Source organism: Ictalurus furcatus, chromosome 1, assembly GCF_023375685.1.
Source record: "Ictalurus furcatus strain D&B chromosome 1, Billie_1.0, whole genome shotgun sequence".
Taxonomy (NCBI): Eukaryota; Metazoa; Chordata; class Actinopteri; order Siluriformes; family Ictaluridae; genus Ictalurus; species Ictalurus furcatus.
The window spans coordinates 8791049-8817632 of record NC_071255.1 but is presented as its reverse complement, the minus strand read 5'-3'; the positions used below and the strand labels follow the sequence as shown (position 1 = coordinate 8817632).

Sequence of the window (26584 nt, the reverse complement as noted above, 5' to 3'; positions counted from 1 at the left end):
TGTAAATAATAAATTTTGATTATTCAGATTTATTTACTGAGAAGACTGGGGTTTGAGGCAGCAAGACATTTATAGTGCTGGGTTTGTGAACATTTCAGGTTAAAGGTTTGCATCTTTTTCATTGATATACTGTAAGTATTATAAGATTGGAAGATTATTCTCTCATTTCATTGTCAATATGTTGAAACTCTCTCTTACTTTCTCCTCCTATGCAATGTAAAATGAAGACACATATATTTTTTTTTACCCAGGAATGCAAGCTTTTGAATTCATCTCTCTCATATATATATATATATATATATATATATATATATATATATATATATATATATTTATATATATATATATATATATATATTTATATATATATATTTATTTATATATATATATATATATATATACATATATATATATATATATATATATATATATTTATATATATATATATATATATACATATATATATATATATATATATATACATATATATATATATATATATATATATATATACACACACACACACATATTCTAGATTCTACTCTATAATATTTCTCATATTTATTAAATCATAGGCTTGCGAGATCTACAAGATTTGCATTACATACCTTCTTAAACCCTTATACCTAGAAAATAATCTATTCTATACAAATACTACAAAGGCATTCTCTCGAGCTCGCTGGCGTCATTAGAAAGCGTCGGAGGAGCTGTCGCACAAACATGACGTACTTCTGCTGTCCTGTCCTGTCCTGTCCGCGTTGTGTTCTCGCGGGTGGCTTATGATCTTGTCCGCTGTTTGAGGTCGGTAAGTACACGAAAGGCTGTTCAGTGCTATTGTTTGGTTGTCGGGTTGATGTCGTGTCGCGTTAGTTATTGTGCTCGGAGAATGAAAGGGAGTGAGACGAGGACTTGAGGAAGGAAAAACAAGGATGCTGCAGTGGCGCGCTGGAGGCTAAACAGGACGCAGGAGCAAGGGGAGGGGGGGGGTGACGGACGCGGTTTGCAGCTGCACATCGTCTGGCAGGATGACATTAGTTGCAGGCATTTGTTTTATTGCTTTAAATCACACATATTACTGTTTGTAGGTTGGAAATTGTGGTTAAGGTAGACGTGCTTTTTATAAATCACGGTAAATCTAGACGCGTGTAAAATCCACGGGCGAGACTATTAGACACTTACCGGTAGTAGTGCTGAACGGTAAAAACAATGAACGCAAGCCTCCAACACAACCTTATTATATAATGTGTGTGTGTATGTGTGTGTAAGAGAGAGATGGATAGATAGGGAGAGATATTACAATTGAAAACAAAATGAGAAATATATCAATTAAAATGAATAAACAGCCAACTAGTATACAACTGACAGTATCTCTGTGTATATACGGGGTAGAAAATTAAGTGGTTTTACGGTAACACTTGTCAACTTTAATCACGAGCTGCTATTAAGGCCTATCCGCAAATACAGTCATTTGCTTCAAAAGGAGCTTTGAAGGAATTGTCTGTTCAAATGAAACCGTAAACAAGGGGAGTCTGTAAGACCCAAGTATTAGTTCAAAACTCTTTAAATCTGTGCTCACTGCAAAAGTCATTCAGCCGAATTGACCCTAAAGTCAAATTCAAAGTGTTTACTCTGAAATAAACACTTCAGATAAATATTAACCAGTTAATATTGTTTTGGTGTTTGTCGTACCATGCTCAGAAAAAAATTAATATTATTTATTTATTTGGGTTTTTTAATGAATTAATTTTTCTGAAAAATTTTCAAGTAAATGACATTCAAAGTCACAAGATCAGGTAATCCAGGTATACCAGGGGTCAAGTTGAATCCAGTGTCAAATTGGTCATTTCAAATTTGTAGACGATCAAACCGACACAGATCAGTTCAGCGTGTATAGGATTATGCATATTACGCCATTGAATTGTTTTGTGTTGATTGCAGTGATTTTGATTTGCATGCGAGTTATAGTGCTGTTGACCCCGTGTATGGACAACTGTGAAGCTGATCATCGGAACAGTTAAAGAGCTCGCTGTTATTGTGTGAACAGTGTCGTAGTGTCATCGCCTTAAACGTGTGTAATATGCATGTTATATATAATTACTTACTAAGGGAAAAAAAATACAGAGCCACCAATCCAGACGTATGGAAACAAATAATTAGCTTTAATAAGACCTTAATGTCTGGTGGCGAAATGTGTATATATACGTCTCGGCTACCTAAGCTTGGATTGCTTTGTGTCCACAAACAATGTAATGGACAGTGAACCGCTCTGTATTACACACAACGAAGGGAAGTGCTGAAGATCCCTGGTGTCCCAACCCAGCTCTTTCCCATTCACAGATCGAGCTCAAGTGCTTTTTGTCTTCTTTTCTGTGTCCGGTGAATAAGAATGAAATAAGACAGTAGCTTGTTTTGGTGTCATTTACGAGAAGCGTCTCTCTGAGCCATCTTGTAGCTCTCTGTTGAAGAAACTTCCTGTACTGTCCTGATACAGTGTACTATACAAACACATGGCAAGCCTGTGTCATGTGTTTTATTTTATTTCTTATGTGCTTTAGAAGATGGGTTGCAGGAAGCAGAGCAAAAACGTCCCTTTCGTACACGGCGAGAGCTTCATTTACGTTAGACCACTTCACCTCACGTGCTTCACTCCATGATGGAGCTCATTCACCATTTATTCTAACATTGTGAATGAGCTCCATCATGGAGTGAAGCACGTGAGGTGAAGTGGTCTAATGTAAATGAAGCTCTCGCCGTGTACGAAAGGGACGTTTTTGCTCTGCTTCCTGCAACCCATCTTCTAAAGCACATAAGAAATAAAAGCTTATATTATAATCATACTTGGTAGGATGGAATTATGCCGTGTGGGTTGAACACTGTAGTTAACACTGCTCTGTTTGTGTGGTGTAGTACAGTAGTGTGCTTCAGTAAACTCCATGCTGTTTATACTATGTAGTACAGTAGTGTGCTTCAGTAAACTCCATGCTGTTTATACTATGTAGTACAGTAGAGTGCTTCAGTAAACTCTGTGCTGTTTATACTATGTAGTACAGTAGTATGCTTCAGTAAACTCTGTGCTGTTTATACTATGTAGTACAGTAGTATGCTTCAGTAAACTCCGTGCTGTTTATACTATGTAGTACAGTAGTGTGCTTCAGTAAACTCTGTGCTGTTTATACTATGTAGTGTTGTTGTAGGCGTCAATACACTGTGGCGTTTATACTACATAGTGCAGTAGTATGCTTCAGTAAACTCTGGCGTTTATACTACATAGTGCAGTAGTATGCTTCAGTAAACTCTGGCGTTTATACTACATAGTGCAGTAGTATGCTTCAGTAAACTCTGTGCTGTTTATACTATGTAGTATACTAGTGTGCTTCAGTAAACTTTGTGCTGTTTATACTATGTAGTACAGTAGTATGCTTCAGTAAACGCCATGCTGTTTATACTATGTAGTGCTGTAGAGAAGTTTTTCTCGATCCTGGTCATGGAGTAGAACTGCCCTGCACATTTTGGTGGGAGTTTTTTTTCCCCCCTCTTCTAACTCCTCCACTTCCACCTAGTTCTGGGTTGTTAATTAGCTGATGAGCTAGGAGCAACGAAAACACCAGAATATGCCGGAGCAGGACTGAGAAACACTAGCTTCAGTAAACCCTGTGCTGTCCAGACTGTTAAGGAGCCATAAGTCAGTGAGTTTAACACCGTTTCTGGCATCAGAAAAGCATCACTTCCCCCCGCCATGTCCCTCATAGTGGCCGTGTCTTCATCTTTTATGCATTCGAGAGAGTCGCAGGTGGCGGAGTTTTGTTTCAGGCAGGCGGCTCGCGATACCAAAGATGCTTTATTAGACGGATTTTGGTGACACTTGTAGAGACGTGAAATATGAGTCCGACCAGACGGCACAAAAAATCCAGCATGAAATTAAATAGATTGCAGCCTGCAGTATTTATAAACTGTAGCATCACTTCGTGTTTTCTTCTTATGCACAAGAGGAGAGCCGGCACAATTGTAACACACTTGTTTTCTCCAAAAGCATGCATGCAAGCAACCGTGTTGTCACTACATCCATATCAAAGTGCATCACTTCTCCATGCCTGTCTGGGGAAAAAATAGCGGGATTTGTTCACTCTTGCTGAAGATATTTATGAAAAACACGCATTTTGTTTCAGGTAAGTTAAACAGGAAGGTTATTTTACTGCATTTTTTTTCCCCTTTACGTTTCCAAAAGCTGAAATCTGTGCGTAATGTACCCTTATCTCTACACTAAGTGTGATCGTAGATGTCAGAGTGCATGCTTGCATGCTACTTCTGTTTGTACAATAGTGAGAAAGCATAGATGCGACCTGCGGTACAGTTGTAACACCTGTTATGAATGTACAGCATCTTGCTTTACAGGTGTCTGACTGTTAAGCAAAAGGTGGAGCACTGAGACCAAAGAGACGCAGACACTAACTTGCATGCTTGTCCCTTTTTTTTTTTGCTTCTTCTCTTCATTATTTCCATAGAAATTATGGACGAACATCCAATGATGGACATCCGACGATTTATTGTAATTGCTTAATATTTTCCAAGCTATCCTCAGAGCTACATCACACAGAGTATTATGGCGGTTTAACATGATTTCTGTTTCATGCTTTTTAAATGCGACGTTACAGTTCTGCCGCTTTGCCGGTGCAAGTGTGACTTCTAGATCTGAGTGCCAAATTTACCGTACTTGCTGATGATATGGGTAAATTTGCACTTGATAAAAGAAGAACACGCGCATGATGTTATGTCGGAAATCAGTAATGGAAATCCTTGTTAAGCAATTTAATTCATGCCAAAATAATATTCCAGTTGTTCCAGCTCTCCTCTGCTCTTCAGCCATCTTTATGTCACGCCTTGTATGTATCCATTTGTGTAGTAATAGCACTGTAACTAACCCTTTAATAAAATATTTATTAACAGCAACACTCAACACAAGCCATTTGTAACTCTATCATCTTTTGTCTGTCCTTCTGACAGTCTACACTTGTAGGTAAAAGTCTGTAATGCCGTAGAATTTGTTTCTGCATCATATGTGAGACATATAATTAACAAACCGAGACATTTTTTGTTAAGTTGTTGACAAACCCCCACGTTGTGGCGCCACCTGGTGGCGGCTGTGATATAAATGTCGAGCGAGTTTGAGAAGAATGGAAAGTGAAACTCAGACGTGCCGCGTTTTTCCACATTGCAGCAGCTGCATGGTTTCGTTCATCAAGAATAGCACAACTTAGTAGTTTTGTTGGGTTTTTCCCCCCTCCAAACACCGCCTGCTTTAAACCTTGATAAGCTCTACATAGACATTTTGTGCTGTAGTTGGTTTAGACCGTTAGTCTGCTGGCATTTCTTCAACAACAAATGCGTGTTTTGTTTGTGGGTTTTTTTGTTGTTATTGTTCACCTTCACCCGTCATTCGGATTAAATTAGCTAGCATTTTAGTTTTGTTTTCGTTTATAGACCTAGTATTGTTTGGTTTTTATAGCTGGTTTCCAGCACGGTGAAGGAGGCGGCAACGTTTGTGTGATTTTTCCTCCATTTTTCTTAAGTCCTTCATTTCCGGTGCGTATGTGCTTGCGTTCATTTCTGTGTATAACTTTAGCTCTGATGTTCCAACTCTGTCAAGACAGGTTCATTTAGACTTGCTTGTGTGATTTCTTGCACAGGGTTACTGTTAAAACATGTCTTAGTCAACAGGTAAAGAGCTGGTTCCTCACTTGATGTATTTTATACAGTAGCTTTGTCTCATTCTCTACCCTGTGGGTGGGCGATATGACAGAAATATCATACCGCGATACTCTAAGGCATTTCTGCCATACACGATATGTATCATGATGTAGGTTTGTTCACAGACCAGCTGCAATAAAGTAGTGTTACATAAAAAATTTTTTTAAAAAAAACGTAAATAATAATATAATATGCTTATTATTAATAAATGAAACGTGCTATAAAATGTATTTGTACGTTTTAATATTTAAAAAGTATCTCACGCTGACGATTTAAAGAGATCTATTACGTTTTAGAAGTTTTAACATCACATCACTTGCTTCTTAGTCAGTTTTATAATGATTTAAAAAAAAAAGTTTTATTTAAAGACATTATATCTGCGAAAAATGTATTGTGAGATCATTTATCATATCACAAAGCCCTATCCTTACGTTAAAAAAAAAAAATGAATTAAAAGAAAACAGTTGGTGGACTGATAAAACACCTCTGGAAATATTTTAAAGATGTGCAAGAGGAGAACAGATGATGCTTCTTGTTCACAGTACAGTGCTTTGTGGAAGTCCATCAAGAAAACCTTATCGTAGCTCGTCTCATATTGTTTACAGGATGTCCTTGTGTGTGTTCTTGTCCTTCCCCGTTCTCTGCTTCTCTTTGGCCGACTGTCTCACTTTTCCGTCCCCGTGAGAATCTGTAATACCGACTAAGAGCGAAAATAAATAAATAAATATGAATAATTAATCCAAGGACCTTTTACCGTGTTATTGAATTACAGAAGTCAGAGAATTAAATAGAAATGCTAAGTGAAATTGCTCTCATGTTTACGTGCAACAAGTAAGAAATAACGCACGACAAACCATGCGGTTATACCAAATCCTCCACGCCGGGGTAGTGTGATAATTTCATACGGTGTTTTTTTATTTTCTTATAACCGTACACGTGTTATTCTGCTTATACAACCGCAATTTGCCAATAATTACAATGTTTAATTAATTGATGATTATTTATAAATGACACTGTGTATCCAATTACTTATTAGATTACATTATGTGTCCACTATACAAGTTCCTGTGTATGAGCTGATGTATGATGTATGAGCTGATGTTATAGAAACAATAACGTATTAGGACAAGCACATTAATATTAAACCTGTCGTTCATGTTACAGCTGGGACTACTGGCCGAGCCATGCAGTTGTTCAAATATAATGCAGACCTCGTGACAGATTTGAAAATTCAATGTGGTATAACTGTTTAAAGATTTTTCCCCATCCTTGGCGCTTTTTTTTTGGTGCTCACGTCTACCTGTTTTCTTTCTTACCAGGTGAAGCTGTGCTGCAAACGTATCCAGAGAATACACATCAGTATTTTTGTTGCTGTCTTGCTCCCTGTGTTGACCTCCACCAAAAAGCCAGCAGGCAGTGAGCTCCTTTGTCCTCCACCCCTGCGCTATGAGCAGAGGTAGAGGAGGGCACGCCAAAGAGTACCATCGATTCTCCCCCCCATCCCACCACAGCAAATCAGCTAATCAAGAATTATTCCCCCAAACTTTCCCAGCTCACCCCAGAACCCCTTACGTCCCAAGCCCCAACGCTAGCTTGGGCAGGTTCCAGCATCCTCCCCCTTACTTATCTCCTGGCCCTCCTGGAGCTTCTCCAAGTGGTCCTTTTCAGCCTCCAAATCCTTTTACGTCTCAGTACCCTGGGCCTTCCCAAGTACAAGCTCAGAGGTCATCATCAAATAGAGGAGTTTGTGGTGACGAAGTAGCAGATTTTCGTCAGCAACAAATCCTCTTCCTTAGGGGGCAGTGTGCTGAGGCGCCCAAGTTTGTGCCGCACCCGTCCGAACACTTTGACAGTCCTCCCCAGCATCAGACAGGATATTATAATTCCCCAAAGCCCGGCAGCTACGTGAGAAGAGGGGGTTATATTCGAGGCAAGCCAAGCTGGGAGAAAGGGTTTAAAACCAGGTACCATGCTGGACCTAAGTCTGGCTGGGAACAACAGCACTTAAGAAGCCAGAATATTCGGTATCAGTGTGACAGCCGGGTGGACTGTGACGCTGCCGGACTGTCTTCAGCCTTTCATGCGCTGTCACTAGAGAACTTTGGTAGTGCCTCGTCCTCTGGTGGTTCTGGGATTAAGGCTTCTCGTTCACTTCCCTCAGGTAAATGTTCCTTGCATCTGACACCTGAAATCCAAAAGCAGGTCCTCAGTTCTTTGGCCTCATTGCAGCCAAGTGAAACCATCCAGGCCAAGGACTTGGCTAAAAGATTTCGATTACCTAAGAAGATTGTTAACCAGGCGCTGTACTCTTTATTCAGATTAAATCAAGCAGTAATTATAGAAGGGACTCCTCCTCTCTGGAGACTGTGGAAAGAAGGTGACGCTGAAGCCTCACACGGGAGAACCCAGTTTAGAGCAAAAACTGATAAAAGGTTTGCTCAGGATACATTTGTTGAGCAAAACCAGTGTTTGATTAAGGAAGTAAATCCAGACAGCAACTTGACCAGTGCATCATCATCAACCGCTACAGAGGCCAGTAGTGATTACAGTGAGGAATCTGAAGACTCTGAAAAAGAAAGTTCCTCTGAAGTTCTGGACTCTGACAAAGCTGTAGATACATTTTCATCCACTGAAAAGGAATCAGATCTTTCAAAAACGATGGAAACAAAAGACAGCAAGGAGCAGATCCTAAAGTACCTCCATGAGACAGGCCAAGCCAATGCATTGATGATTGCCAAAAACCTGGGCTTGAAAAATGCAACTGCCAAGCATGTTAATCCTACTCTGTATGCCATGGAAAAGCACGGTGATCTTAGTCGCAGCTCAGGCAGTATGCCACCTATTTGGGAGCTGTCTGCTCACCAGCGTGAGAAGATGGACCGACAGCGGAAAGCAGCTGTTGCTGCCTCTATAACACGAAACAAGTTAGAGCATTGTGGAACACAAGGCCCAGTTATAGCTGCACAAGCAGCCCCAAAGATGGTGTGTGGATCTGGGTTGTCGGAAGAAGCGATGACCTGGGAGAACCTCCCAACAAGTCAGACACGTCATGGCAAGGACAGCACGTTTGGGAACGGAATGCTTGAGAAGCAGTCAGATTCTGATATGGACTCTGTTCCTGCTCATGACAAAATTCCCTCAGTAGACAATGACCTTACATCTGTTCCCTACTCCTCCCATGATGCCTCATACTACCAGGCAGATAACAAGAATGGGGGACACTCGGAGTGGGCGTCAGACGATATTCCAGAATTCCTGAACACAATCCGATCAGAGGTGGCTGTGTCCTTGGCGGCACCTCTTCCTCCTGCCCAGAATACAGAGACCACCAAGTTGCAGAAGCTAAAACTGGCGCTCAGCAAGAACCCTGTCAGTGGCCTGATGGAGTATGCACAGTACCTTGGCTACAATTGTGAATTCCTCCTACTTGAACAGTCAGGACCCTCACATAACCCAAGGTTAGTTAGCAGGAGACTTTTTTGTTGTTGTCATCTATTCCATTGAGTGCTCATGTGTTTTCTGTTTATAACCATCCAATCTGTGCTTGCCTCTGGGTATATACAAATATAGTAACATTAATTGCTTCAGGGTAGTGATTAGGGCAAGAGAAAAAAGACTTTTTTTTTTTTTTTTACCCCTCCAATGGATTCCATTTAACTCAGGTTTCGAATGCAAGTGATGCTCGATGGACGTCGGTTCCCACCAGCTGAAGCCTCAAACAAGAAAGTGGCAAAGAAGGTTGCAGCTGCAGAGACCCTCCAGGCGCTCTACAAAGAACTGGAGGGAGCTGCTAGTGGGGAGGGTGAAGCAGAGCAGACTGCAATGTCATTAGCAGAGCTGATTGAGCTTGCTGAGGATTCTTTTGTGAGTTTTCTCCGTGATTTTAACTTAATGATATGCTAGAATTAAGTGGGGTTTTTTGTGTACCATTATTGACTGCTTTGTCTGTTTTTTGTGCATCTTTGCTTACTGTAATCTTAAGGAGAGTTTAGAGGAGCCGCCAAAGGCCTTGGCTCGCTCCCTTCCAGGCGGCAAGAACCCCGTTTCTGTTCTAATGGAGCACAGCCAACGTAGTGGCCACGCCATTGAGTTCATCCATTCTGGGCAGGAGGGTCCAGCGCATGACCCACGGTAAGAGTATTGAAATATTTCACCTTTATATTTCCTCAAGTGCAGAGCTGACATCTGTGGTTTAGCCATAGCATTTACGATTTTTGTAGGCAGGACGTGGAAGGAGTATGTGTGCTTCTGGTAGCAGCTATTTCACTTTGTGCAGACCTTATTTAGGTGAACTTTGACCCTTGAAATCATAGGCCTGGGTCTTGTGAGCCAATAGAAAACAAGAAGGCAGGACTGTGCTCTCTTTGGTTGGTTAAAAAATATGGAGACGCCAATAATTATTAAGTAACACAGCAAACTTTTGCCTGGCTGTCATAAAGTTAAAGCTGACCTTAACCAGGTAGGGGACAAGATCATTTTCAATAAAAATGTGGCATGACTGTCCTCAAACTTATGCTTGTTTCCGTGATGACATTTCCTTGCTCCTGTTCTGACGAGTGTGCTAAACATTTGTGTGGTTCATATTTGAAGCTCCCTTAGTCATTCATAACAATGGGTAAGACCAAGGAATGTCGCTGTGATGTGCGGCAAAAGGTTATTGAGCTTCACAAAATGGGAAGTGGCTATAAGAAAATAGCACACGCATTGAAAATGCTCATTTCCGCCATCAGGGCAATGATTAAGAAGTTGGAAATGTTATGTATCAACCTGGAATTGGACGTGTGTTTATATTGTCTCAACGCACTGTGAAGAGGATGGTTCGAGTGGCCAAAAAATCTCCAAGGATCACAGCTGGAGAATTGCAGATGTTAGTTGAGTCTTGGGGTCAGAAATTCTCCAAAACTACAATCTGAAGTCACCTACATCACCACAAGTTGTTTGGAAGGTTTCAAGAAAAAAAAGTCTTTACTTTCATCCAAAAAACAAACTCAAGCGTCTTCAGTTTGCCAGACACTACTGGAACTTTAAATGGGATCGGGTTCTATGGCCAGATGAAACCAAAATAGAGCTTTTTGGCAATAAACACCAGAGGTGATTTTGGTGCACACAGAGAGGTAGCCATATGGAAAAGTACCTCGTGCCCACGGTTAAATATGGTGGTGGCTCTTCAAAGTGTTTGGTCTGTTTTAATGTATTTGGACAATGATCCAAAACATACACCAAAATCAACACAAAAGTTGTTTACTGAAAACAAAATCAAGGTCCTGCCATGGCCATCCCAGTCCCCTGACTTGAAACCCATAGAAAACCTGTGGGGTGAACTGAAGAGGAGAGTCCACCAGCGTGGACCTCGAAATTTGAAGGATCTGGAGAGATTCTGTATGGAGGAACGGTCTCAGATCCCTTGCCATGTATTCTCCAACCTCATCAGGCATTATAGGAGAAAACTCAGAGCTGTTATCTTGGCAAAGGGAGGTAGCACAAAGTATTGACTAAAAGGGTGCCAATAATTGTTGCACACCTGTATTTAACAATTTATCTTTTTTTGGACAAACCTGTTTTGATTGCAATTGTTTAATATCCATGAGAGCAGAGTATTTTTGTGAATTTTTTTAACAAAAGGTTAAAAAGTAGTCACTTTTCCACTGCCTTCTTTGCTCGTATTCACCAAGGGTCCCAATATTAGTGGCGAGCATTGTATATGGACATGACCGCAATCATTTTTACTGACCTCGATACTGCATGTTGTGTTTACGTGCATGTTTCTTTACATAAGAATGAATGTCACCAACATTTTAGAAGCCGCTGCTTCTGTCTTCTCGTCTGTTCTAGGGCTGTCAAATTAAAATTAAAACTTTGAATATTCCTCGAATTTAAGATAAAAATGCACATTTGAATGCAAAAAAAAAAGTGCATTCGAATTTAAGCAGTGTAGCTAGCACTATATTTTAATTTAAACAATGACAGGCAAGATATCAACAATGTTTTTTGAAGAAGAAAAATCTAGAAAGAATAGTCTTTCAAAGTTTCAAAGTCATAGTAATTAATGTCACAGCTTAAACCCACTTAAGCTGAGTGAGCTGAAGCTGAACAGTGAATGTACAGAGGTACACAAGAGATTAATCAGACATTTACACAACATAAACATATTACAGCTTGCTTCTGCACAAAATGACGTGAGCGCACAAGTGAACTTGAACTTAAGTAAGGCGCTAGGTAGAATGGTAAGTCACGTGGTGAATACGCTCTTTCTGTAACAACACACTAAAACACGGGCAACGAATAACTACTGCATAAAGAGTCGCGGTATTGTATTACATTGTCTGAATACTCTTAAGAATTAAAAGTTCATTGCTCTTGTATTATTATGCTATTAGATTATCATTATCATCAGTGGCATAAAATGGACTTAAAATGACAACAATATCACTTATCACAATTATTTCTCTGACAGTATATCGCCAAACAAAAATTTATCGTGACCGGCCTATTAACGAGTAGACCAAATTATTACTGTAGATAAGGTTGACTGATATTAAATAGATTATTTGACTTGTTTACTGAAGAACTGTCCTCTATCTCTCTTTTACATCCCTACTTTTTGCCTTAGCTTCATGTTCCAAGTAAAGGTTGGGGACAGTCTTTACCCGGAGGCGTCAGCACCCAGTAAGAAGGCAGCACGGCAACTGGCAGCAGAGGAAGCTGTGAAGGCTCTCCTGGCAGAAGGACAACTGCAGCTCAATAAGGTATAAAAAGCAATGTCTGACAGTTCTTTATATGGAAACGTATGAGCTGGAGGAGATGAGATGAGAGTGATAGTAGATTCGTGGAAGGTGCTTGAAGTGCTTGAATTTGACTTTTTGAAATGTAAGTACTGGAAAACCTTGAAAATGGCCATTTGTATCCAATCTAGTGGTGCTTAAAAAGTGCTTGAACTATAAAAAATAAAGTAAATAAATATGACATCGCTACATATCTTTAAAATCTTTATCTTCGAAAGAACACGAGTACAGTGCTTTCGCTCAAAATATGACTCCCCACTGCAGTAGCCCCTCCCCCTCCTCCCGCTATTCAAGATTCAAGTAGCTTTATTGGCATGGTAAAAGTCTTTACATTGCCAAAGCATTGGTAACATGGTAGCATTATCGAAGTAAATTACAGACGTAAAAAAAATTTCACACATTCACAAGTACATTCGCAAGTAAACACATTCAGACATTCGCAAGTAAAAAAAAAAATCACTTACTCATTTTAAGTGAAAGGCCCCGTTCCATTTCTCAGACTCCTTTAGTGACTTTTGGTTTGGTTTGGTTTTTCCCCCCAAAAAAGCACCTATCGACAAATGTAGTGACTTTTTAGACAAATTGTAGCTGCTTCCCATAGAAGAGAGTGGCCAGAACTGCCCCGAGAGCACGAGGTCCTGCTGTCCCCCCTGAGACACACCTCTCTCTGCAGCTGCTCTGCTCAGTGAGTGGCAGAAAGAGAGGAGCAGCACATTCAGTGTGAGAGAAAAGACATTCTGTCACTTCTAACTTTCTCTCCGAGTGAACATTTTACATGTAAATATAACTGAAATCACAGCGCAGCCATTGTGTTTAACTTGTGTGTACGATCAATTTTGTCAGATGACATCGCGGTTATCAAATCAGGATTTTAGCAGTGCAGAGCAGCAGCTTGGAAGTAACTGTTGGTTAACATGTAGTCTTAACGAGCCGCGTTTCAGTCATTTCATACTCGTTCCGTTACCTGACAACAGAAACAGAAAAATATGTCAATGAGAACAGCTTTATTGGGACTTTGGCTGTACTAAAATACAGTATGTGAACACAGAGTAGGATCGAAACAAACGAAAGCAAATGACACTAGGCAGAATGCAAATACGACGCGATGATGTAATGAATATGCTAATTAGCACATGACATCATCTATCAAAATTTAGTGACTTTCCATTGAAAGCTTTTGGCAGCAGTGCTCTGTCACTCACGTGGAGTATATTGACGTTATGCTGAAGACAAAGAAATGCCTGGGAAATGCAAATTTAGTCCAGCCTGGCTTCAAACGGCACCATATAAAAAGTTGTTATCTTATTATTATTATTATTATTATTATTATTATTAATTGTAATATTATTATTATTATTAATAATAATAATTATAATCTTTTAAAAAGAAGAAATAAATGTTTTAAAGACATCTCTTGTATAGTCCTTGGGAAAAATAAGTGCTTGAAAAGTCCTTGAAAGTCCTGGAATTTCATTATGAAGCATCTGTACGAACCCTAGAACAAATACATGTTTGCATTAGTAATCAGAGATTATCTAGCAATTTAAGTTGAAGTCAGCATGTGAGGAAGGTTTCTGTAAGGATTGGTGGTTCAAATTTAAACTGAAGAAACAGTAAAAAAAAAAAAAAATGTATGAGAAACGGTCATAAGAGTAGGACAAACAAAATCAAGGAATAGAATGCAAGAAAGAGCATGGACAAATAGAATAATAAACCTGAGATGTTTTATCTGTAGAGTGTATAGAAAGATATTCATTTACACCTGCTGAGCGTCTCACTCAGCTCTGTTTTTGCCAGCCGCAGCACGCGTTTTGTCCACTTGGTGAGGGCGATCTGCCCCCAGCGATGCCCCCATGCCCATCGCTGCCCCCGCTGACAGCATCTGAGCTCCAGGCAGCACACGAGGCTGGAGTAGGCGACCTGATCAACCACCTAAACAACAATGCCGTGTCAGGCCTGCTAGAGTACTCGCGCTCACGAGGCTTTGCTGCCGAGATCCGACTGGTGGGTCAGTCAGGGCCTCCACACGAGCCACGGTACGCACACACACACTCAGCTGCTAGTTCATTATGTACCTCTGGCTTGTACTGACCTTCCTTTGCTAATTTATCAACAAACCTACTATACCGCAAGTGCACTTTATAGGTATTCACTTTCTGACTCATCTTTCCGCAAATTTATTTAATGTTATTAAATGACCAATAATAGAAATATGGTGTGTAATATTTCCCCCTTAGGCTATGTGCTACAAATATATACATTCTTTTCGAACACTTGACATTCCAGATATTCATTTTATTATTAATGCTACACGGCTCAGCATTGTATCGAATACTTGTATATCTGCAAGCAAAAGCAAAAGACTGTTATTATTGAGCACTGATTCCATATTGTGTGTGTGTGTGGGCGCATGTTCCCATTTATATATCCCATGAACTTCCCTGGATCTATCTTGTTTGATTTTATACGCGTTGTCCTTATCTCTGTCTCGTCTCCTAGCTTTACATATCAGGCTAAGCTGGGAGGTCGCTGGTTTCCTGCGGTGTGTGCCAGCAATAAAAAGCAGGGCAAGCAGGAGGCAGCGGATGCAGCTCTCCGAGTGTTGATAGGCGAGGCGGAAAAGGCGGCACGCACCGGGGAGCTCACGGCAGAGGTATCCGTCTCGCTCACCCTTTCCATAACCGGTTACAATAACGATAACGAGTCCTTTTGAAATGTAATTCACTGTGTACGTTTTATCACAATTGAATGCACGTGTGATGCAGTTGCCGGTGTCGGGTAGCACGCTTCACGACCAGTTCGCCATGCTGAGTCACCAGCGTTTCAACGCGCTCACTGCTCGCATACAACACAGCCTTTTGGGTAGGAAAATCCTTGCCACGATCATCATGAAGAGAGGTGCTGACAGCCTGGGCACAGTCGTTAGCCTTGGGACAGGTTTGTGTCACATACACACACGTGTCACTTTTAGAAGTTGAGCTCTAGGCTGATGCTCATAATGTAACGCATGAAACTCATGGCTGTAGATAAAAATTAAAAAGTCTGAAATCTAGTCCAGTAGCACAGCAGTTACAGTTCATGCAACAATCCAAACTTGAGCTTCATCTGACACGCCTGAAAGGACAGCATAGAGTTATCCAGTTTCCCAGTGCCTGTCCGTCTTGACATCAAAAATTCATGCAGTCCTCGAGCGTCGCTGGTTGAGTTTGGAATTGTGTTTATTGCGTCTTCCCTTGCTACCTCTCTTTCTCCGAATTGAATACGTGCTGCCCTCTTGTGTTGATCTATTCACAAACCATTAACTGTTCGTTTAGGGCTTAGATTATCATTATTCAGATCGGCACAACAGCTGACTGATCTCGGTTTAAGCTAAAGACAATGGCATGCTTATGCATAGTTAACGGACTTCAAAACACATTGTACTGATTTTTATTTTTTTTTAATTATTATTACTGCTCTACCACTCCAGGAAACCGCTGCGTTAAAGGAGAGGAGCTGAGTCTTAAAGGTGATACCGTTAACGACTGCCATGCTGAAATCATTTCCAGAAGAGGCTTCATCCGGTATCACTTTACATCGGCACTCTTCCAAGATGCATTTTGTCCATTTCAGTATTAGCCTTGATGGAGTCTTATTTCATTCCTCATAAATATATTAAGAAGTGAAGTAAATTTAATGTGCGCTGCAGCTTTAGCACTTGAGTCGTCTGAGACGCTATAGCCTGTCTGCCCTTAGCTCTGGTAGGCACCTGTCTCTCTTCCCTTTTATATCTCACTTTCTCTCCTCTATCCCACTCTCTCTCTCTCTCTCTCTCTCTCTCTCTCTCTCGCTCCCTCTGTCCCTCACATAGCTTTTTGTACAGCGAGTTGATGAAGCATTGGGACAGTCCTGGAGAGGACAACATATTTGTAGCCGCAGAGGACGGTTTGCTCAAAGTCAAAGATGATATCACGTTCCATCTGTACATCAGGTATGAGATGTATTAGCACAGGAACCACTGCTAACAAGCATAGCCTGCATCTCAGTTACATATAATAGTCCAAAATTGCCTGTATTGCTACTTATTACACGGTGTCTTGTCTGTATCTCTTTCAGCACTGCTCCGTGCGGGGACGGCGCACTCTTCGATAAATCGAGCACCGAGTTAGCAGAGGTCACCGGCTCAGCTCACATGCCCCTGTTTGAGAATGTTAAACAGGGCAAGCTCAGGACCAAAGTGGAAAACGGTGAGCCCTTCTCTGATTCGTACGGACTATTAGGTTGCATCTCATAACTATTAGGACGCGCGCGGCGTGGCATAGACAATAATGCAGCTACGCATGGGCCCGTAATTTATTTGCAGAAAGCTGAACGCTCGTCTCAGTCTTATTTAAAGGGTTAATTAGTTTATGCTGAGGTCATAAGTCTGGTCTTAGTTTTTTAGTGAAAGCAGGCAAATGAATTGGTCATGATATGGGAACTGCAGGCTTAATCTGAGTTTTATTATGATTCATGTTCTCTCTCTTTGCTGCCTTCATGTTTTGTTTTTGTTTTTTTAAACTCTACCATAATGATGTTATGTTCTCTCTTCTCTGTCCCAGGCGAGGGTACCATCCCTGTGGAGTCGAGTGCCATCGTGCCCACTTGGGACGGCATCCAGCACGGCGAGCGCCTCAGGACCATGAGCTGCAGTGACAAGATCCTGCGCTGGAACGTGCTGGGCCTGCAGGGGGCTCTGCTCAGCCACTTTATGCACCCTGTGTACCTTCAGTCGATCACCTTGGGTATAGTAGAGATGCACGCAGACTCGAAACCTCCTCAAACAAACGCTGAAACGATCTGACCGTGTTCGTATGTTTTTTTTTTTTGTTGTTGTTTTTTTTTTCTCCAGGGTACCTGTACAACCACGGTCATTTGACTCGAGCCGTGTGCTGCCGATTGGCCAGAGAGGGCAGCGAGTTAATTAAAAGCTTGCCTCCTCACTTCACACTTAGCCACCCTGAGGTATTTGAGTAAATTTGTGTACAAAAATTCTGAAATCTTCTATTTGTGACTAATGTTCAACAGGTGGATTTAATTTAGATATTCCCACAAAGCGAAACATTTTGATAGTTAAACAAATGCTCTCGTTGTCTGCGCACGTAGGTCGGCAGAGTGAGTGTGTACGACTCGACACGCCACACAGGAAAGACCAAAGAGTCCAGTGTGAACTGGAGCCTGCCAGACAGTCTCAAAGTGGAGGTACTGGATGGCACCAAGGGCAAAGTGGACAGGTAAGAGACCAGCCAGTCTCAGAATCTGCTCTGTTAGAAATGAAGTGTGTCAGGCAAACTGTCAATAAGGCAGAAGCACAGATATAACAAAGCCATAAAAACTTTCTTTGTATTCTTAATAGCCACAAGAACAATCATAACGTCTCACTCTCTCTCATCTTTCTCTCGAATATATTTTTTATTCTTTTCGTCTGTGTGTGTCTCTGCACAGTCCAAAGCTAGAGGTGTCCCGCGTCTCCAAGTCCAACCTGTTCCGTCTTTTCCGGGACGTGTGCAGGCGGGCCGGCCGGACTGACCTCCTGGCGCTGACCTCCTACGCCAATGCCAAGATGTCCGCCTCTTCTTTCCAGCTGGCCAAGGAGCAGTTCTTCAAAGCTCTAGGTCAGCTGGGTTACGGAGCATGGATCGGCAGACCGCAGGAGGAGAAGAGCTTTGAGGTGGAGGAAACCGAAACTCAGAACTTCCTTTCAGCTCCATAAGGACAAAAGGAGGGTGGGAGGGAGGGGAAAGGAGAGTGGAGGAAAAGCGCAAGCGGCGATTCGAATCTTTCTGGTGGTTGGAGAAAGTGAGAGACAATTTGGTACGGAGAAAGAGGATGGGAAAGAGAAAGGGCTGAAGATCTGATTTGGGATCGTTGCACTTCAGCCTGGGATGGAAAAAGAATGAAAACTGAGCCGTAAAAAGCCAGCTCATGTATGAGAATAATATATGTAGCTTTCTTTGGAATCCCTGCTAAACTCTGTTATGCATCAAGATGTATTTGAAGCATCTCTCTGTCTTTCAATCTCTCATTCTTGTGGGTTGCGGGGGGGATGGTGGTTTGGAGAAGAGATTAAATGAGAGGCTGTTATAAAATCTCTTTAAGGTCAACCTCGCCTGCTAATAACAGTTACAGTAATCGTATACCATTGTAGTTATTATATCACATACAAACACAAAAGGATGCTGTTAGTGCCACGTGTCCCCTCGCAGCAATTAATGGGCTTTCTCGCATCTCTCTCTCTCTCTCTCTCTCTCTCTCTCTCTCTCTCTTTCCCCGCCTACCTTCAGAATATTTGTTTCTTGCCGAGGTTGAAACTGTGGACCAAGGAGTTTCATTAGTTTCCTTTTGATAACCACATGCATCACAGTCTTCTGCGCATTTTATTCACATTCCTTGAGCTCTTGCCCGAATTATTAAACAATTTTGAATGACGTGATTACAGCAGGTCTAGGTGGCTAGTCAGTTCGCTCTACACCCGACCCGCCCACCCCACCCCCACCCTTTAATGCTTATTTATATATATATATATATATATATTATATATAAAATATATATATGTATATGTATATATATATAAGATGAGTATGGTCTCTAGCTCTGCCTAGTTTGCATAGCTTGTACACATAGATTTGACAAAATGTATGCATAATGTATATACAGATACATACACTCTCAAATGTATATAAGGTCTCTTCACACTGTGTGCGAGTTTATATACATGTGTGTGTTTATGTATATGTATATATTGTATGTATATATTTTATAGAGTTTCATAAATTTGTGTTGCATTTGACCAATGTTGATGGATGTGATATTTCTGGGATAGTTTAATGGCGTCATCCCTCCATACATGGACACATTCTGTTTTGTGAGAAATGCAGTTCAGATGTACATTCACAACCTCTATGAGTTAGTGTATTTGACGTGTTTTATGTCTGTTGTCCTTGTTTGTTTTTTTGTTTGTTTGTTTGTTTTTTAATTCAGTCTCAGTAAGAAGAGATGCCTGTGCTCTCGCTGTGACATTCTTGAGTGGAAATACTTTTAAAATATTAAATCCAGAATTTCAAAAGTTTTACTTTTGACTCTTTTTTTTTTTTTTTAAGTTGTCTGGCATGTGATAAGTCCTGTCTTTTGTTCTAAAATAAATTGAACTGTTTCAGTATTTGAAAGTTTTTTTTTTTTTCCTCTGTGTTAAAAAAAAAAAAAAAAAAGCTGGATTTTAATGCATCATTGTTCAGAATTACAGACTGCTCCATGCCCTACATTCCTGTGTCCTTTCTGTGCCCGTGGTGTATTTTTATTTTTTTCTGCACATTTCAATTATTAGATATCATCTGTAGTTTACAGCAGCTGCATCTAAACTATGGCTAACAGCTGAATTGGGTGTGGAGGCAAAGCCTTAGCAGTCAATATGAAGATTCAAATTACACCACACATTCACAGTTTAATTCTCTGCTGAAAAAGGGTCTATAATAAATCACCCCAACAGGTTTAAAACCTTATTCGTTGTATATTCTGCTTCTCATGTACCATTTGGTTGCTACTAATTTATGTACTGCCCTTCATTTATGCACCATTTTCGCTGTTTCACTGCTAAATTTTTAAAAAATAATAAAAAAAAAAAGCACTTTCCATTTCAGGATCAATAAAGCTTCCATACATACAGGCCAGTTAAGACCTTGCTAATCTGAATTTATGCTTATGTAAAAACTGAGTGGATGAGGTTTCCAACATTTCCGTAAATATCGACTTTTTTAATCTCCATCAGTAGCTCTGGTTTGCAAATGATGCAGAGACATCCTGCTGATATGAACGTGCGGTCTGAGTTAGTGCAAGATGGCTGAAGTTCAAACTCACTTATAACCTACATACACTTAGCAGTTTCACTGCAAATGCATTATCATTTCCACTTTATCTCGCTCAAAGCTCTTATACGGCAGAGTGGAGGCAGAAATACCGATGGAGAGAGTGAAATATGAAATATTGGTCTGGTCCTGCGGCTGTGTAAAAGGGTCAATCAATGCCTCGAAATGAGAATAAATGGGCTTGTTTGTGTAGTCTCTCGTTCCCTTTGCCTATTTGTTTGCTGTGGGCAGATGAGAAATCAAAGAAGGATGGAAGGAAAAGGAAAGATGGATGTTGGTGAATTCTGCTACAAGCTGTACTCTGTTCATTGGTTGGATCTGGCTAGCAATTTCCTTGACTGACTGAAGACGACGCTGGACACAGCACTGAAGCAAAAACAATTAGTTTCACACAAATACTCAGTTTACGATGTTCTTTCATTTTATTCTAAGATTGGTTCAGCAAGCATTTCCAATTTAGCCGCAGCCTGACAAGTGCATTGATATGATACGAAGTGTGTGCTTATGTGAGAGACATGCACACATACTGACCTCTATGGGTTTTCCCATGAAAATCTACACCTACTCACCAACTGTCACAGTGCTATGTGTGTTATGCTCTATTTAGAACTCTGTAAATATTCAGTGCTTTACATAAGTTTAAAAGGAGCATCTACAGTGCCCTCTACTAATATTGGCACCCTTGGTAAATATGAGCAAAGGAGGCTGTGAAAAAGTGTCTTTATTTTTTAACCTTTTGATCTTTTGTTCAAAAAATTAAATTCAAAAATACTCTGCTCTCATGGACATCAAACAACGGCAAACAACACAGGTTTATAAAAAAAAATTTTAAAAAATTTTTAAAAAAGACCTTTGTTAAATATAGGTGTGAAAGAATTATTGGCGCCCATATCAATTCATGAGGAAAAATATATTTGAAGTAGGCTTAGTGGTTAGCACATTCGCCTCACGCCTCCAGGGTCTGGGGTTCGAGTCCCGCCGTGGCCCTGTGTGTGTGGAGTGTGCATGTTCTCCCCGTGCTGTGGGGGTTTCCTCCCCCAGTCCAAAGACATGCATGGTAGGCTGATTGGCGTGTCTAAAGTGTCCGTAGTGTATGAATGTGAGTGTGTATGTGATTGTGCCCTGCGATGGACTGGCACCCTGTCCAGGGTGTACACTGCCTTGTACCCGATGCTCCCTGGGATAGGCTCCAGGTTCCCCGTGACCCTGAAAAGGAGTAAGCGGTAGAAGATGGATGGATGGATGGATATTTGAAGTATATTCCCATTGATATTCTGAATCTTTTTTAGTACACCTGGGTGACTAGGAACAGGAAATTGTTCAACCATGACTAATTGTTTCACAGGGGTATAAATATGAGGTAACACACAGGCCAGATTCCCTTAGTCATTCATAACAATGGGTAAGACCAAGGAATATAGCTGTGATGTGCAGCAAAAGGTTGTTGAGCTTCACAAAATGGGAAGTGGCTATAAGAAAATAGCACAAGCATTGAAAATGTCCATTTCCACCATCAGGGCAATAATTAAGACGTTCCAGTCAACTGGAAATGTTATGAATCAACCTGGAATTGGACGTGTGTTTATATTGTCTCAACGCACTGTGAAGAGGATGGTTTGAGTGGCCAAAACATCTCCAAGGATCACAGCTGGAGAATTATAGGAGTTACTTGTGTCTTGGGGTCAGAAAGTCTCCAAAACTACAATCTGAAGTCACCTACATCATCACAAGTTGTTTGGAAGGGTTTCAAGAAAAATGCCTCTACTCTCATCCAAAAACAAACTCGAGCGTCTTCAGTTTGCCAGACACTACTGGAACTTCAAATGGGATCGGGTTCTATGGTCAGATGAAACCAAAATAGAGCTTTTAGCAATAAACACCAGGGGTGGTTTTAGTGCACCCAGAGAGGTAGCCATATGATAAAGTGCCTCATGCCCATGGTTAAATATGGTGCTGGCTCTTTAATGTTTTGGGACTGTTTTTTGGCCAAAGGACCTGGACATTTTGTTAGGATACATGGTATCATGAACTCTATCAAATGTCAACAGATATTAAATGAAAACCTGACGGCCTCTGCCAGAAAGCTTCAAATGGGCCGTGGTTGGATCTTCCAGCAGGACAATGATCCAAAACATACATCAAAATCAACACAAAAATGGTTTACTGACCACAAAATCAAGGTCCTGCCATGGCTATCCCAGACTTGAAACCCATAGAAAACCTGTGGGGTGAACTGAAGAGGAGAGTCCAACGTGGACCTCAAAATCTGAAGGATCTGGAGAGATTCTGTATGGAGGAACGGTCTCAGATCCCTTGCCATGTATTCTCCAACCTCATCAGGCATTATAGGAGAAGACTCAGAGCTGTTATCTTGGCAAAGGGAGGTAGCACAAAGTATTGACTAAAAGGGTGCCAATGATTGTTGCACACCTATATTTAACAAATATATATATATATATATATATATATATATATATATATATATATATATATATATATATATATATATATAAAGGGCATTCTACATAGAGGTAGTACAGTTTTACACGCTGAAATATTATATATTATTACTTGCAAAAAGTCATTACTAAAGAAAACTTATACAGCTTTCTAAACGTGTATAAAAGATCTAAAAGTGTATAAATGAACTAAAGAAGTTTATAAGTAGCAAATTCCTAATGGATTTTTTCTCTTATACTATTTAACCAAAGGTGGTAAAATACGTTTGGTGTGGACCGCGATGGCTGGAGTCAAGTCTTTTAAGGTTGTGCTGTTCATTTGTGTCATATTTTAATTATCAGCCACCCTGTGTATTGTATTTACTGCCATTTCATAAATATGCATCAACTCACTTTCTAATTCAACTGATTAAAAATTAGCGACTGTTTAATGTAATAATTGCACTAATTACACTTGATGAAAGACTGCTGGGCAGCACAGTGGTACAGTGTGTAGCATTGCTGCCTCACAGCTTGCACGCTGTCTCTGTGTCCGGGTGAGTTTCCTCCAGGTGCTCCAGTTTCATCCTCCCTCCCAGAAACATGTTTACAAGATTGGCTTGGATTGGACTGTGTTGGATTGGCTAAGATAAATTGCCCATAGGTGTGAAAGCGTGTGTGAATGTCTGTACATGGTGCCAAGCAATGGACTTGCATCCTATCCAAGATGTAATCCTGCCTCACACCTAGTGTTCCTGGGATAGACTCCTGATCCACTACAACCCTGCCAAGGATAAAGTGCTTACCGAAGAGGAGTGAATGTATGAGGAAACACTGCTAGGTGCATTTTATTTATTTATTTATTTATTAGCATTCAATTACTGATTCAAGGCCAGCATGATTTGTCACTATTCTTACACCTGATGGCCATAAAATCAATCATTACTGTGATGTGAAGTTTATCCTTGTGCGAGGATCAAAAATGATTTTTCTTATAGAGTGGCCCTTTTGATTCTGTTCATCTCTGCATTTGTCAAGCTTGTCAGTTTAAAAGACTGATTCATACTGGCTGAGATAGTTGCAATGCAACTGTTAGACTCCATTTTAGGCTCTCAAATGTTTCATTGTAAATGGAGGTTTGGAGTTGGAGGTATGCAGCCTTAATAGCTGGACTCATTTCTATATAAAGTTAATACATCTGTATCACTCGTTAGTTTTTTATTTTTCCTGATGTTTGTTTGTCTAAAAGTTTAAAAGCAAATATTTGTCTCATATGATTGGGAAAGAAAGGTGCTTAAAATCAGGGTTTCTGAACCTGCAATGTGGATAAGAGAATTTCTCAAATCAAGGTTTTCATAAAATTTATCAAAGATGAAAAGAAAAAAAAAAACCCCACAAGAATAAGCAGCCATGATTTCATTTCAGTGAACAAGGATTTCATTGTTAAGTATGACGGGTAAATCCCCTGCCCACTTGGCAACCACTTCAGTTATTCCAAAGTGCTCTAACGTGCTAAAAACTGAATGTATTATTTGTCTTTTCACTGTCTATAGTATAGCAGGACAGACTTCCTGATTTCCCAAGAAATGCATTATCACTAATAAGCGGAAATAAGGTTCAAAGATGGGAGGAAACTCAAAAGATTGAGAACAATACTCTTAGCTACTAAAAACAATATTGCCTTCAAGCCTACAAGAAAATAAATGAAAGGAGTTTTAGACTCAAGTGGAAATTCTTAGTATGTTGCAAAGCATCACAGATGAGTAAGGAATAAAAAAATGGGACTTGCTTTTATAGAATAATAAATCATAAATTAAACAATAGGGTGTTGTGATGTTGCAACCATGAAGTAGATTATTTCCCTATAACAGAATTTTCCACCATGTTTAGTTCATTTCATATTATATCTGACTGTGCTGACACTGGAGACTCCTTTCATACATGTAAAAAAAAAAAAAGTCTCCTCACAGAAAATTTCACCATATCAGCAATTATAAAGATTATTTATTTATTTATTTATTTATTAGTGTTTATGCGGAGCAAATGCCATACAAATCCCTGTGAATGAGCTGTTACTATAGAAAAGATACCACATCAGAATGAGGGTATTAATATAAACCTGTGATTTGCCTTAAAGCCAGTACAACTGGCTTCTGACCAATCAGATTTCAGATTAAAGAACACAACAGCATTGTGGTGCAAAGAATTATAAGGCTACATTGTTTTCTGACTTTCTGAAATGAAAGAAAAAGCACTATTCTCATTGCAAAGATAAATCCTGGCATTCAGTCATTTTAGTTGTGGTATATTGACGATTTTCTCTGTCCCACATCAGTATGCTAGCATCTGTTTTGCCACATCACTATCCAAATAAGCATCAGCGTTATCCAAGCAAGATTTTACTTGCGAGGAATTTGACTTGGCAGTTGTTGCATGCCACATGGCATGAGCTTTGTGTACTCTTCAGAGCATGTTGCGGCACTGTGGTATGGCTGGTAGTTTAGGCAGATGGCAGGCTCTGCCATGATGGGCATCCATGTGTGATAAAAGCACTCACGTGAGACTGAGGTTTCCCCAGAATCTCAAGCAGCATGTAGTAATTTAGATTCATCTTATTCCTTATCCAGAGATGTTGAGAGCCACAATGTGGTTAATGTCATTGTTAAATACTATACTCTACCTACATATTACCTAACTTTAAAAATTTCTATGAAAAGCATGATGTAATGTCTGGCTTGAACTATAGTATAGTATAGTATAGTATAGTATAGTATAGTATAGTATAGTATAGTATAGTATAGTATAGTAGTACACATTAGAGCAGGAATTGACTGGATTATTAGGACAGCCATACATACACTGGATATGAATAAAATGGGAAGAAGGCAAGAAGGACAGAGAACATTAACTAAATGAAGTCAGAAATGCCACTGGTGTGTCTGAAGAAATAAAATAAATGGGCTGGTAAATGATTTGTGGGTATGGTGTTTAGGAGAGAGGAAGCAACTATGGGGACAGAGAGGAGAGATGAGTCTCCAAATAGGGCTGGAGAAGAGAAGAAGAGATATTAGAAATGGAGAGTGACCAAGTGTTTTAACCCCTTCAACTCCCAGAATCTATCTGCACGTCCAGACGTACAGTGCACTCATGAATCTAAACACTTTCCCTCGTTGTTTTATTGTAACACTGAATAAGTTATATTAGTTACTGATAATATGCTTTAAGATGGATGGCTGTATAATACTACAGGTTTTAAGGTGGTAAGATCATTAAAAAAAGAAAACAAAGCTTTCAGTTAATGCAAAACTTGAACAATTAGTAAAAGGAGTACTATGGAAAATATTCACGACTCCAAAGTTACTCATTAGTCATACACAATATGGCCAAAAGTACAGTATGTGGACACCTGACCGTCACATCCATATGGTCTTCCCCAAACTGTTGCCACAAAGTTGGAAGCACACAATTACATAGTATGTCTTGGTATGCTGTAGCATTATAATTTCCCTTCACTGGAACTATGGGGCCCAAACCTGTTCCAGCATAGAAAATGCCCATGTGCACAATGTGTGGTCCATGAACACATGGTTTGCCAAGGGTGATGTGGAAGAACTCGAGTGTCCTGCGCAGACCCCTGAACTCAACCCCACTGAACACCTTTGGGATGAATTGGAATGAAGACTACGTGTCAGTCCTCCTCACCCAACATGAGTGCTTAACCTCATAAATGCTCTTGTGG

At 40.2% G+C, this 26584-nt stretch overlaps 1 protein-coding gene across 4 annotated transcripts; it reads left to right on the top strand.

Annotated features, from left to right (window-relative positions):
- Positions 1-725: 725 nt before the first annotated feature.
- Positions 726-19614, top strand: adar (adenosine deaminase RNA specific). 4 transcript variants are annotated; one of them, XM_053623440.1, is made up of 16 exons: positions 4201-5580; positions 6910-6984; positions 7065-9203; positions 9408-9609; positions 9728-9876; positions 12356-12491; positions 14325-14563; positions 15027-15180; positions 15293-15464; positions 15997-16090; positions 16378-16497; positions 16623-16753; positions 17108-17290; positions 17398-17510; positions 17652-17779; positions 17991-19614. In XM_053623440.1, the coding sequence occupies exons 3-16, from the start codon at positions 7192-7194 to the stop codon at positions 18256-18258; spliced, it is 4101 nt and encodes a 1366-aa protein (XP_053479415.1). In that variant the 5' UTR covers positions 4201-5580; positions 6910-6984; positions 7065-7191; the 3' UTR covers positions 18259-19614. The 4 variants fall into 4 exon arrangements, with proteins under 4 accessions (XP_053479419.1, XP_053479426.1, XP_053479415.1 ...); XM_053623444.1 differs by lacking the exons at positions 4201-5580; positions 6910-6984 and adding an exon at positions 726-805; XM_053623451.1 differs by lacking the exons at positions 4201-5580; positions 6910-6984 and adding an exon at positions 729-801.
- The last annotated feature ends 6970 nt before the right edge of the window (positions 19615-26584 follow it).

Bases quoted from the DNA above. Each gene is read 5' to 3' on its own strand.
- adar (XM_053623444.1), top strand. From the start codon at position 7,192: ATGAGCAGAGGTAGAGGAGGGCACGCCAAAGAGTACCATCGATTCTCC. The intron at 9,877-12,355 runs GTAAGAGTATTG...TTTTTGCCTTAG, and splicing joins GGTCCAGCGCATGACCCACG to CTTCATGTTCCAAGTAAAGG. The intron at 17,511-17,651 runs GTATTTGAGTAA...CTGCGCACGTAG, and splicing joins TCACACTTAGCCACCCTGAG to GTCGGCAGAGTGAGTGTGTA.